Below are 14,692 nucleotides of genomic sequence, written 5' to 3'. Positions count from 1 at the left end.
CTCGCGCCGTTCCCGGGGGCACAGCAGGCCCATCTCAATGAGCAGGAGCTCGGTGGTTGCTTTATGGCTTTCACCACCACGCTCCTGATGGCCACTCGAGGCAGCGCCGCCGCCAGCCGGCCAGGGGAAGCTTTGATGAGGAAGAGAAAGGTGTATGGTAACAGTCTGTTTATCCGGATCCTGTGGAAGAGCCTTTCACACAGGTCACCGGGATGGGACATGCCAAGTGGGGGCCGAGGGGGCCGAGGAAGGATTATGGTCACTTAATACTCTGAGGACGCCAAGCTCGCGCCAGACACCCCCCTCGTGAAATTTTCTTTCAGGTGTTTAGTTTTAAGGAGGCCTGCACAGTGTCAGCTGCTAAGCTCTTTCTTCTCTCCTCCTCTACCACAAAGGGCTTGTGGAGTTTTGTTTTAGATGCTAGACTACATCAACTTCAACGCTGGCTCCAGCTCCTGATTAAACTGTTAGCAGCCAGGGCCAGGACGGCTGAGCCCAGACTCCTTTGAAACAGGCCATTTTGGCCATGTCGGCTGATGACTGGGTGTGTGGGGAAATGACTGGTAACACCCCACATGCACTCAGCAGCAGGCATCTGCCCTCAACACGGGCTCCCCAAGCTCTGCTGTCTTGCAGGGGGGAGGGCGGGTAGAAAGAGACCACAGGGGAATTCTTTCTCCCTCTCTTATTTAATAAGAATCACTGGGGGAAGAGCTATAAGAGGTCAAACAGAGAGAAAGAAATCTCTCGGTGCCCCCACACTGATGCTCCATGATGGCATAAAGTAGGCACACTTTAATGAATGCACATACTTAAAATGCAATACGAAGAAAACTTTTTAAATTAATTATTGAAATTTAAATTAAATCATTTCATTCCCATAGTTGAGAGTGTCTGTCATTTACTCCGACCACACTGTTTCAAAGGTGGAGCGAGAGGGAATATCACGGGGAATTTAAAAATGATTGTTTCGATGTAAGCCTGAATTTAGAGAAATAATACGCAATCTTGGAAAAGCTGCTTTCCCCGACCCACTCGGAATGGAGACTTCAAACTCTTAACTGTCCTTTCTTTGGCCTTGTACAGACAAATCTACTTTCAGGATAATTGCTACTAGTAAAGGCATCAATTTCTGTAGATTCACTGGGAGAAATCACTTGGAGAATATCATGGCTATCAATAACTGCTCTTGACTTCCAGGCACATAGAGTTTTTAGCATCAAATAAGACTCTGAGACAAAATACAGTGTCATAATCTTGATTCCTCTCCCACTTGCTTAGAGACAGATGATAATTCAACCATTTTGACCAACTACAGGCCTAGTAGATAACCTTAACATTTGAGGGAATTACTTCCCGACCTTCACCCATCAAATATTCTTTCAAGAAGAGCAGGATACCAGTGCTGGCCAGTACGCAACCATCAAACCTGTGAACGCTGAGATGTGTAGACACTTCCTACTCATCACGGCTCTCTAACCCCAGGTAAGTTCGTGTGCATAGGAACTAGCTGAAGCCAAAGTACTTCCTTACTTAGCCAATTCTAAAAATGGGGTGCGAAAGGAGACCACTTCCCAGCACTCACCTCTCATGGCGTGATCAAGGAGCACTGTGTGGGTTTCTCGGACCTAACTAAGTGGCAGTGTTAGTCTTTCCGATGGTTGATTAAGGGGGTTCTCCAGCCCAGGGACTTATATCACATCCTGCACGAGATGCAGACATGGATGCTAAATGCTGTTCGTGGGGATAAATCACATGCACGGAGATGACATATGAATAATTACAATGAATGCCAGTCCCCGTGCAGGAAAGCACCCTAGGGCTGGCAGTATCTGTGACTTGCTTATTTCTCGTGGCCCCTCCAGTGAGTGGGATGGGACCGACCCCCAGCAAGGGCTTTACCCAGTACAGCTCTTGTTCTCCAGGGATAACAAGGCCCACTGCCTAACAGAACTGACCTGGCACGCCACTCCCTCCTCTGGTTCTGGCGCGTGGTGAGCGGGGCGAGGATGGCAGACAGGATCTCCCTCCTTTGTTCCTCTGGGAGACCCTCTCGTCGAACTTCGCAAAGCACAGCATTTGTCTAGAAGAAATGATGCAAGGAAAGAGAAAGAAACAGGGAAAAATTAATAATAAAAAAAGCCCATAAGCAAATAAGGACAGTAAATCAATGGCTTTTTTATTACAGTTCCACTGCTAACAAATCAATACAGTAAATGATGGTCAAAAATGGCCAGCATATATTTTGTATTTAATCAATGTACATGGCACAGAAGGTAAACTCCAAAGCTCCATTGCCTTAAGTAACACATCAAGATGCCGTGCGTCCTCACTCTCATTTTCTCAGCACACCAACGATTTTTTTCCTGGGAATTGCCTAGCATGAGCTATTATTAGAAATGATTTTCACGTCCACTTCACTGTGAGTTGTTTGTTTTGCCTTTTTAAAAAGTGCAGTCTGACTTCCCCTCTCCCCGCTTCCTGCCACCCAGCTGAGGCTTTCGCACAGCCTCTCTTATTTGAATCATTAATTTTTATTTCCAGCCATGCAGCAGTTTTTCTTCCTTTTTCTCTTTCCTCTAGGTTTGCGTTGCCTGCTGGGTGCAAATCAAGATCCACACCGCCAGAATGGCAGAGAGCACAAACATCAAAATTGAGTGTTTGATCTCAAGGAAAATCTTCCTAGCTTCAAAAATCCGCTATATAATTCGAGTAAGTTTCAGGGGTTCTTGTGGACAGTACACTGTGATTTGGGGGAGAATGACCTATTGTATGGCTGTGACGATGGTGCTTAAGAGAAATGAGGCTCGCAGGTGAGCACCGAGCCCCACCCGCCTCTCTCCAGCTCTCAGAAGTGGCTGAAGCACAAGTAGTCACCCCTGCTCATCCCCACAAGCCACACGACCTCAACTCTCAGACTGGAATGACTGTTTCCCGCTTTATTACGAACTCGCCACTGGATGCTCTTTTTATATGCGTATATTTTAAACATGGAAATTTAGGTAACACCACAAAAACAATTAAGAAAAACAGGAACAGTATTCTATGGGAACTTGAAACTTGAGTTAGCAAATAAATGCCTTCTTGGTTTTCATCATAGAACTTTCCATCACGTGTATTCATCTTTGTGTAAGTGGCCTAGAAACCTTTGGAATTCATAGACCTTTTCCAATTGGAGTGAATGAGGCTTCTTTGCAGAGTTCATAACCAAAGCCATTGCTAACAGAAATGGAGCTGGGACTGACACACAGGAGTGCTCCCGCGAGGGGTGAGGGGCTGCAGGCTGCTGCAGAGATGGGGCCAACTGCATGGGGGCGTGCCTGGCCCAGCGTGACCTGGGCAATGGACCTGGGGGTCTGACCCCTGTAAATGCCCACCCTCCACCCAACTATGTCTTCCCGGGCATGAGGGGCATGTTACGGCAGTCGCAGAGCACCCATCAAGGATGTGGCACTGGCGTTCAGCAACGGGTCTACTGTGCCCACTGCTCACCCAGCAGCTCCAGTGTAAGCCCCCCCACTCACCAGCCTACAGCACGAGCAGCAGGTCTGGGGGGGGGGCTGCAAGCACCCTAAGGGAAGCACAAGAAGTCTCAGTACAAGTGGCCACTGCGTCAGGGAAGAAGGGATGAGACGGGGACAAGAGGACTGGACAGGGGAAGGGCGTTCAGAGGTCACCCTAGAGTGGACCCACCACCGACGCCCTGTGCTAGAAGTAAAAGCCTGCAGGCCCTCGGGGTGGGGGGGAACCCAGAACAAATGAAATTATCCTTCTGAGCATTTCTCTGAAGAACATGAAAACACAAATTAAATGATTCTGCAGCCTTATGCTCACGGCAGCCAAGATATGGAACCAGCCTCAACGTCCACTGATGGAAGAGTAGATGGAGAAATACGGGAATATATAATCAAAGGAAATAAATGATGGAAGACAGACTCAGCGAAACACTACTCAGCTATTAAAAAAAAAAAAAAAGATGAAATTGTTCCTTTGCAACAATATGGATGGAACTTGAGATAATTTTGCTAAGTGAAGTAAACCAGAAAGTGAGAGACAATTACTGGATGGTCTCCCTCGCTTGTGGAATATAAATAACCAGAGAAAACAAATTGGCAAAACACAACAATAATAATTCTGAGACTGTGAAAAATACGGTGGTTCCCCGAGGGGCAGGGGAAGGAGGGGCAGAGGAGACGAGTGGTCAGTGGCACTGCAGCTCTGGTGACAAGGGACATGCAGATGTCGGGGTGAAGCTGCACCCCTGGAATTCCATGCCTAAGTGACGGCTTATCAGCCAAATATTATTTAAAATAAGAGGAAATGAAATTGTCACCCTCTATGTCCTACTCACTCAATATATTCCTTATCTAACGGATGCCATCACATTCATTTACTTAACACGTTCACGACACACGGTTCCAGTGTATCCTGAAATCCTCCAGGGCATTTGACAGTATGCACTTGGTATCTTCTTAACCATCTTGAGGAGAGTTAGAGTGATTATGTCGTTCTGGTTGCCTTCCACGCATAACCAGTCCCCTGTTTTCTATAACAGCACCCAGATCCCTCCTTGGGGAAGTCTTTTTATTATCTGTCGTTGTCGTAGAGGGACTGTCAACCAAAGTATCCCGCTCCATCCATCAAAGAGGCGGGTCAGGTCAACAAGGTTCTGTCTTTCAGAACCTTAGTCTCTGAAGAAGAATAACAAAGAAAGAGAAAAAAAACTGGAGGCAACCTGTCAACTTCCTTAGTTCTCACTCTGGTCCTCAGAGTATTCCTGAGAGTTTACTGAGCTTTCTGAGTCCATGTCATTCTCTTCCCTTTGATACTCTGAGTTATCTAAGATCCTTGCAATAAAGCCCTACTTGGTTGAAATTTACCAGGATGGGCTTCTGTTGCTTCCGATCAAAAACTCTAATGTAAACATAAAAGGCAGGAAACCGTATCTCCGCTGTGGAGGATGCAAGATAACCTGACTAGCACTAACCAAGAAAAGGACACTAATCTCTGCCTGTACATTCATGTTGCGTCCACTGCACTAGGCCATATGCCCAGTTGGACACCTAATCAAACTTACTTAATTTGCAATCTCAACCCAGGGTATTTAAAATAGCATTCGCATATTTAAAAATAAAATTAGGTGGACCCCTAAGTTGGACACCATTATATAAACTTATAATCTCATAAAATAAACTATGAGAGGGCTGTTGCTAGCTTCACCAGGCAGTCCTCACTTCACAGAAGGATTCACTAGAAGGTCTCTTTAAGTAACCAGACTCTCCAGTTCAGAGTTTCCCAACTTCCATCATTCTGGCACGTGATCCTAACGCTTTCCACATTTGGATATAGGCTACATCATATTTAATATTTTTCTTTAAATGGACCCACTTTCCATTTGGTAATAACTTCCTTAATATAATCACATGGACTGAAAGAGAGCTGAAGAAGGAATTACTTTCTCAGGATAGTCGTCACTGAGTGCACTGCACCCCAAGCATCCCCCTGAGAACACTGTGGTGAAGCTCCCCAGCTCACAATGCACTGCCCAGCTGCCATGGTGTCCAGGACTTCACAGGTAAAACTTCTTTCTCCCCACCTGTCTTCTTCAAGGGAAATATATACACACTAATGAACTGCACCGTCTCCCTGCTGCTGGGATGGGGCTGACGGAGGCGCCCCCCTTTGTCTCTGGGCATCTCTTCAAAGCCCCACGGCACCGTGAAACTTATTCCATTTGCCAAACTCAACCCAAGAGCACTTAAAATAGCATTCACGTATTTAAAATAAATTTCAAAAAAATTTATTTAAAAATAAAGTTTATACATTGCTGTGGGTATGCAAAATGCTACAATTCTGGTAAATAGTCTGGCAGTTTCTCATAGTTATACACACACTCTTAACATATGACACAGTCATTCCATTTCTAGAAACTTAGCTAAAGAAATAAAAACTTATGTTCACCCAAAAAACATTATAGCAGCTTTATTTATAACTGCACCAATCTGGAAACAACCTAAATGTCCTTCAAAGGGTAAATGGATAGACACCTGTGGTACACCCACACGAGGGAGTACTACTCAGCAATAAAAAGGGGTGAGCCCCGATATATATTGCAGCACTATTTACAATAGGTAAGAAATGGAAACAACCCCCAAATGCCCAAAAATAGATGACTGCATCAAGAAGATGTGGTCTATATACACAATTCAGCAACCAAAAAAGATAAACTCATGCCATTCACAGCAACATGGATGGAGCTGGAAGGGATTATTCTCAGCGAAAACTAGAAAGAAAAAGAAAAATAACAGATAGTTGCACTTATAAGAGGAATGTAGGGGAATCAAATAAGGGATCAGGAAAAAAAAGTAACATGAATAATAAATTAAAAAAAAAATAGCAGGCAACTATAAATCAGAGACATTCCACAGGGGAAAGGGAGGGATCAAGAGGGGGCAGGAAGATACAAGGGACTGTGGTGATGGTACATGGGTGAATGGGTGGTGGGAATTTTATGGGATCTACTCCTGAGAGGAGAAAGCATACATTGTACAGAAATGAACAATAATGTAATATATATGTAAATATTAAAAGAATGAAAAATGAATAAATAAATAAAAGGGGGTGAACATGTGACCACATGGCTAAAACTTAAAGGCACAGTGCTGAATGCAAGACACCAGCCTCTACAGAGTAAGCACTGGCAATGACAGATTTCAGGGACAGAGAACAAATCAGTGGCTGAAAGAAATTACAATGGCAAAGGGCTCATGATCCAGGTAGCAGGAGGGAATTTTCTGGACTAATAAGACTATTCTGCACCCTGACTTGGTGTTGGTTCAGTGAGTTCCTATACATGTTAAAACTCATAAAACTCTACATCGAAGAGAGTCAACTTCATTGTAGGAAAATTTTATAAAATTTCATTTGGAAAATTCGTTTTAGTCACATTGATAGGACAAGAAAGGATGTAGAGAACAATACATATAAATACATGTAAGGAATAGCTGGTAAATATCTAGAACTATTTGAAAAGGCATTCTCTTACAAAAAATATTTTCAAAGATATTAGAAAAGGATGCATAAATTTAGACTGATCATTAAATACATATAATACTATATAATCCAGTATGTCATGAAATTTAGCATAAAAAATCATAACACAGAATAAAACGTCAGCGTGCCAAAGAACATGCTTTTTACAAGGCATCTGATTAGCACTGCTATTGATATTCTTCTCCTTGGAATCGTGGCGTCTCCTCAAGGGCTGACTTTATGCAGGAAGGTGAATAGTCCATTTTCCCATTAGTAATAATGCAGAACTGTCTTCAAACAAGCACTAATTTTTGACTAGTGTCCTATTACCAGAAACACATTCTCCCTTCCTGACCCTCCAAATATGGGGGAAGTAAAACAGGTTGAGGAGTCACACTCTGGAGGTTGAATTTCATTTCATCAGTAATTCTTTTTCAACAGAAATCTAAGAAAATCTGGTCCATCAGGAAAGTTTCCAAGAAGATTCTTAAGGATGCCGGCAGTTCAAATCCCAGCTGTTGCCGCCAAGCTGTGGGCCTTCCACAACAGCAAAATGGAGATGACAGCACAACCTCTCCCGGGTCTGCGTGAGGATCGGCAGCCCAGCACATACGCCACTATGGTTATTCCTGCAGAGTTACATCGTAAACTCACGAATCAAGCTTGGGCTACGTTGTGTGATTTTAACAAAATGATTCCTCAGAGTGTCTATTGGTTTAAATGAAAATTTTTCAAAGGAAATCAGGCAACCACAAGGCAATTGCAACCATAAGACTTCCACATACACCAGGAGCAAGGACACATACTTTTGTGTATCTCTAGTGGTGGAAAGATGGGTTTCTTGTTTTCTTCCAGCACTGAGTCCTCATTTGACCTGACTACTCTCCATTCGTAGACACCCCTCTTTCTCAGGCCACCCCACAGCACTTGCCCTGTCCTTCCTTAGGGTCCTTTTATTGTCAGTTCAGGGCTATCCCCTTGGTTCTAGTCTCTTCCATGTACTGTCACTGTGGGTGGGTGATCTATCCCCCACTGGCTGTCAGAGTCCCTGCAGACTATTGACACCTACCTTCAAGCAGACCTTTTTGCTGAGCTCAGGCCCCACAGAGCTGCCGCCTGGTTTGCTCTTCTTAATCATGGACCTCAAATACGACACCTCAGTCCCAACTTGACCACAGACTACTTGAGCAGACTCTTTTTGCGCTGCAATCTCCTTCTCTGTTATCGACCTGCTCCTTCTCCTGTTTCTCCCCAGAAAAACACCACCACCAATACATCATCCAAGCTAGACCCTCAGGGGTCAGCCTGGTCTCCTCCCGGCCCTGCACGCCTCCGCCTTGCTCGCCCCATACTTCAACGCTAAATCCTCTCCTTCCGTGCTGTTGAATAGGAATCAGACTTACCTCTTCCCACTACCACAGGCTCAGTTAAAGACCACAGAACAGCATCCAAACTAGTCTTCCCGTGTCATTCTCCCCTATTTCAAGAATGTTCCTGCTACACAAGTGGTTTCAAAAGTGCATGCCTAGACATGTTACTTCCTTCCATTGAAATTCAAATTCAGCACGACCTACAGCAGTGGTTTTCAGCTGTCTTTTTGAAGCCTGAAGGTTTCCAGGCGGGATCTCAGGGTCACAGGAGACAGGAACCCTCAAAACCCACCTACACTAGAGTTCTGTCCAAATATGCTTCAGTTACTGGCATTTGAAGGATAAAAAAAATAATTTTTTAACAGCCCAAATCTCTTCTCCTGGCCAAAAAAAATCCTTTCTTAACATAGGTGCTGCTCATTCCTCAAATTTTGTCTCCTGCTGTCTTCTATTCCCTATACAACCAACTACAGTTTTCTGGAAATACATGGCTGTATACATTTACTTGGACCTGGTCGTGGAACGTACCAGTAACTAATAACTCAAGAATCATCCCAAAAACACCTCCTCTGGGATGTGTTCCATGAATCCCATCCTTCTACCAAGTTAAGGACAGCAATAGCTCCTTCCTGTGGCCCCGCCCCACCCCAGCAACTCACAAACCATGTCATGCTCCATTGCACTAATTCATTCATAAGTTGTCTCCACTCCAGAGTGTGAGTTCTAGGAGAACACACAGGACCCATATCCATTTCGTCTTAGTACCCTACAAGGTGCCCACTATGGCGCCAGGTCATGACAGTATAGACCCCTTACAGATGCTTACCGAGTAAACGAAACCAAATGAGACTTCAGAACGTGACTGGTGAATATGGTGAATATTCAAGCCAGAGAACATGATTTACAATGAAAAGCAATTTGTGAACAAGCTTTGGTTTCATTCAAACTATTCCTGAAGATAACCTAAGACAAAAGCTATATAAACCATTTTTAAGCAACAGCATCAAGAAAAGTATGTGCAGTCCCTTGGCGTCTATGAAGAAGGTCAGTCCTCATGTGAATGGCAATGTCTAAAAATATAGAGTTTCACTGCACTGTGACTATACAGCCTATTCCCAGGTCGTGTTACAGCCAAAGGAAGAAGTCTCACTTTCTCACTTTCTCCATTTCAATAGATTCAACTCTTTTGGACTCTGGCAGCCCACGGCATCGTAAGGACTTCAAGACATCCTAAGTGTTCTTGGTTTCTCCTGACTCAAAACTTCATGCATAAAAACAAAGCAAAAATCTACAGGCGGAAAGAAAGTGAGACAGCCTGAGAAGGAAAGAAAAACCAAAACTCAGAGCCGCTTAAGTGTCACAGCTCTCCTGCAGAAAGGCTCTCAATTCTGAATTTACTCAATTAAAACTGAACAATTCACCTGATTCTGGTCGCACCTAGTTTCACAGTCAGTAACTTCTAGCAGGAGGCTGTTATCAGGCAAGCGTGTGTGGACATAAGTACAACGTGTGTCATCTGTGGTACGTGAGGGCTTCAGAGAGGAGTTGCTCAGACATTTAAAGATTTATTTATTTATTTATTTATTTATGTATTTATACAAGCACTGGGTAAATAAGCTAAGAGGAGCCTTTATCCCTCATTAATAATTCTGATACGGGGTAAGTTTCTGCTAGGCTAAACCCTAACTCCAAAACTCAGGTTTAACCCATCGATTTTATAATCAGAGAAAACTGTTTAAGGAGACGCATGGTTTTCCGCCAAAATGGCCAGCCACCCCTTGGCTTAGTCCACTTAAAAAAAAAAAAATGCTCTTGCCTTTTTCAATTTGAAAAGGCACATCCACCCCAGGACCCCGGAGCCGGGACCCTTCCCTTGTTCCCATCGCGCCAGCACCCCCATCACCCCCATCACCGCCGCCGAGGTAACACGATCGTCGCCGGGAAAAGGCCCCTCTGCACGCTTTTACACACAGCTGCCCCAGGTAGGGGCTGAGTTTTCCCTGTGCGCACAAATTACAAAGATAGGCTCTGACTGATAATGAGGCTAAAGGTTCAACTTGTGAAGAAACGTGGTCTAAGATGTTATCAGCTGGGAAAGCTATTTCCTCACCTCAGTTTGCCACGAACTGTCAAAACCCCAAGCAGGGCTCCTCTCTTCAAAAGTCCAGGAACACATTTTTTTCCCTCTTTCTCCCCCCTGCTCCCCCCGGCTCGTTTTTAAAGAAGAAAGACACAGAACCCACTGAGATAGGCCGGGTCCCATCAAAGAGAGGTCGAACTCAGGTCTCCCCTCACTTACCGGTTGTCAGCTCGGATGGCTCCTCTGTGAGGCCTCCGCCGCTCGACGCTGAGTGACGCCTTCACATTTTCTAAACCGGACTGGGCACCAGCAAAGATTTCCAGCGGGCCTGGGTCCGCAGCCCGGCAGAACAAATAAACATTCCTCTCAAGCCTTTCTGCCTACTTTATCTCCCTGTCCGGGAGCAGGAGGTTTTGGGGGTGCTAATGTTTATACAACGCGAAAACTTGCTTTCCCCTGTTTCCTGAATCTGAGAAAACACATCCTGGATGACCTCGGCTAAGAGATAAGGCCAAGTCACCACTGGGGGCCGCGTCTACTGGCCACTTAGGGCTGCTGTCTTCACCCCTCCGTGCCCCCCCTCACGTCCCCCTCACCAAGGACGCAGGAGATAAGCTGGACAGCCTGAGAGGAGGGCCCAGCTCCTCGCAAAGCCCCACTAGGCGTGAAGGAAATCTCCGGGGAGACTCCGCAATGAATCTCACATTATTAGCTAACGGGGAGTCAACCAGAGTGTCTGTGGGGAGAGGATTCAGGCAGGAAGGGCCTGGCGGGGGTGAGCGTCCTCACAGGCAGTGACGCCTCGCGCGCTCGTGAAGTGACACGGCTTCATGGCGTCGTGCCGGATGCTTGGTGCGCACAAGATATGCCACGCGTGTCAGAGGTTGTGGCGATTGCTATCATCGGCGCCAACGTGTGATGAAAAGGTTGAGGGAAAGATCACAGAAGACAGGAATAGTGGTTTTATTATTTTTTTTAATCCTAAACACCACAGCCACGCATTTAAATCAGCACGGGGCCTCCCCTGGTGGCGCAGCCGTTGAGCACTGGGCTGCGAAGCTGCCCGCAGCCTTTGCAGCGCCCATTCGATCCCCGGCCGCCGGGGAGGGTCCCACATGGCACGCAGACCTCTCCTGCTGCACCCGCTGCTCCCCTCAGCAGTGTATTTCGTCAGTGTGTCTGTTCTGTTCCCCGCTCTGGCTCTGGTGAATTCTCTCACGCTCCCGCGCTTCTGACTCTACCCAGTGCTTGTATAAATAAATAAATAAATCTTAAATAAATAAATGAATCAGCACGTAATTTCTCTTGAGACCACTTTCATCGGGCCCCCCACTTTTCTCCACCCACCAGCACAGAGATCACCCTGGGACTCCCTGAAAGCCACGGAGCCCCCCCGCTGACTGCTGGCCACGGGCACTGTCGGGGAAGGGATGTCTAGGGGTGACCGCTGGTAACACGGCCTCCCCGAAGGGCCTCCCCCACCCCGGGCTCCTGCCAGTGCCCAGAGTTAGACCTGAGAGCCGCACTTCACAACGTGGGTGCTGGAGATGACTGTGCAGAAAGGCCCGTGTGCTTGTCGTGGAAGGCAAGAAATAAACAAATAAAAAAGAGGGAAAAGACAGGGAAGTGGGGAAAAAAGTGCTGTTTATGGAAGCCAGCTGCTTGGGCATTGGCGCCAGCAGCCCCTCGTCCTGCTATTTTATGCTCACAACCCTACTGCCCCCCCTGGCACAGGTACAGCGAAATGTTGACTTCAATGCTTCAGAGAGCACTCGACTGATTTTGTACATGATTAATTGCCAAAGACATGGCTGGCCATATGGAACAGAGAAAGCATCAAGTAATTCATACTTCTCCATGTGATCGCCTGGCCCCTGTTGTTTTAATGTACAGGAAAGAGCTAGTATAGCACAGCCCTGGTGTCTTGCCCCTGACAGCCCATTAAGAAATCTCAAAGCACCTAGTCCAAGTTATGCTGTTGGCTTTTCAAGAGCAGCCTAATAAAACAGAAGCAAAGCTTTCCAACGAGTCTTAAATCTTTCACGTACAGTACATTAACTACCGCGGCTGAAACAAGGGGCTTCTTATGATAGGAAATGGAATTTGATTGCTAGTCTCTGCCTACTTACTGAAAGCCTCTTTTTTGACCTTTATGGAATTCACAAAATCATTGTTCTTCTCCCCCTCTGCTTTCCAAGGAGCGTCCGAGGCTCATCTGTTTCGCCTGCGTCTACCCTCGTCACCGCTCCACGCAGGGTATGGCCTGAAGCGGATTCGCGAAGGCGAGGGAATGAGCATACCCGTTCTCACTAAGAGCCCAGGGATCATTCTAGCTTTTGAAGCATTAACTTTCTTTAGAAACAAGAAAGAAAAAAAAAAAAAGAAACCTTTGCACCAAGGGGAAAGACCTCACTTACTCGATCCCCTCCGCTTCCCATCCATCACCCGGGAACGAGTCCATCCGTGCAGGACGGGGTATCCGTTTATTCGCCCGCTGTCCTGCTGTCAGCCTGGACGACGCCCGACGCAGGCGCGGGAGGCAGGAGCTACGGCAGGTGCAACTCCATCCTGACTTGGACTTGCAGTTTCTTCACTTGATACATTCCTCAAATCTTCGCAGACTGCTATTTGCAGTCTGAGGGGAATAGGAATCCATTTCCACCGTGTTTTCCTTTCAAGGGTTTTCAAATGACAGCACCAAACATCGTGATACCATCAGTAGTTTCCTTTCTCAGTTCTGACGTACTCGGCGAGGGTGACTGTTGGGGCACTTCTCACCAGAAAACATTTATACAGTGTTTTGTGTCTGAGGATGCTGAGGTGTTGCGGTGACCCTCCCTCCAGAAGACACCTTAGAGGGGAATTCCACTTGACGGCCTATTCATTAGCAGGAGGGTAATTGCTCCAGAGCTCAACCCAGCTAATGATCCATTCAATGGGAAATACCCTGCGCCTTCCCCGGAATTGGCTGGTGTTTTCCAGGATGAGCGACTTGACTCAGAAATATAGAGAAACAGAGAGAAGGAGCAAGACTCTCGGAAATAAACAAGTGAAGGCGCTGAACTCAGAAGGTGGCCATCAGGACGCCACATCTCCACAAAGACAAGGGCGCTTTCTGTGACCATTACCTTATAGATGTTTGCTTTGTTTCATTAAGACAGGCTCGATAAAGTGTGACAATGATGCTGGGCCAGTTTTGCAGGTGGGAAAACTGAGACCATGAAGGCGAAATGCCCAGAAGTCACACACACCAGTGACGGAAGCAGTCGCAAGCTAAGTTTTTACATTTCCAGCTCCCTGCTCATCTCAACGGAAACTCTAATAAAGGAGTATGTATAAATCTTTTATATCGTGTGCACAATAAAAAGTAATATAAATATAGTATATATTATAAAGTTATTCTATTTTATGCTTGTCATATAAAATATTACATAGAATAAAGAAGTAAAAGGATCTTTCTCAAGTCTCATCTGTGGAAATAAACTACACGCTGTGAAACCTTCGATGAAGACAAAAAGGGGGGGTTAAGACACCATGGCAACATGTGGTGCTACCCCGGATTGAGAATTAAGGGTACCTGTAGGGTAAGTAAAAGTGTCAGGCTTTTCTGCCCTCCCGCCTTTACGACTGATGATGGATCTCTGAGGTCCTGAATGCACGCCTGATGGCGGGCACCAGGAATAGGATGTGGGCACGTGTAGATGGGATACACTTGGGCTAAGACTGGGCTTATAAGGGCAGCATCACAGGGACACCAGCAGAGAAAGAGAACAACAGAGCGAAAGGAGCAGAGAAGCAGAGACCATGAGAGAACGGCGGAGAACCCAGAGAGAACGCAAAGACATGCTGGGGACTGGGGCCTGCCAGCCTCCCGGCCCCCTAGCACCCCTGCCTGCCATGTACCTAGTAAATCCCAATAAAAGCCTGAAGAGCCACTGAGGGCTCCAGGATGGACTCTTCCTAGTTTACCCTGTCTGCTCGGATCATAGAGATCCTGCTCTGTCCCCTCCTGCCGCTACAGGACCCAACACCCAGCGAACGCCAGAATGACAGCTGACACCCCAATTACTTCAGCAGTGTCTTGCTGTAGCTTTGTCTTTTCATCAAAATAATTCACTCTACAAATGAAAGCCAGAGCTCCCAGCGCCCCCACAACATCCACAGACCCCGTTCCCAGCCGCCACTTCTAAGAACCTCGCTGCGCTCATTC

General features: G+C 46.3%; 1 protein-coding gene across 7 annotated transcripts in view; it reads right to left on the bottom strand.

Annotated features, from left to right (window-relative positions):
- Positions 1-14,692, bottom strand: part of FTO (FTO alpha-ketoglutarate dependent dioxygenase) — a gene marked incomplete at both ends in the record, with an annotated part of 326,211 nt that overhangs the window by 153,148 nt on the left and 158,371 nt on the right. For all 7 annotated transcript variants that reach the window (XM_084257414.1, XM_084257408.1, XM_084257410.1 and 4 more), the window contains one exon: positions 1,959-2,083. In XM_084257414.1, the coding sequence (XP_084113540.1) occupies positions 1,959-2,083 (125 nt within the window). The remainder of the gene's footprint in view (positions 1-1,958; positions 2,084-14,692) is intronic.

This window comes from Talpa europaea, assembly GCF_964194135.1.
Source record: "Talpa europaea genome assembly, chromosome: 16".
Taxonomy (NCBI): domain Eukaryota; kingdom Metazoa; phylum Chordata; class Mammalia; order Eulipotyphla; family Talpidae; genus Talpa; species Talpa europaea.
This window is presented reverse-complemented; position numbering and strand designations above follow the sequence as displayed.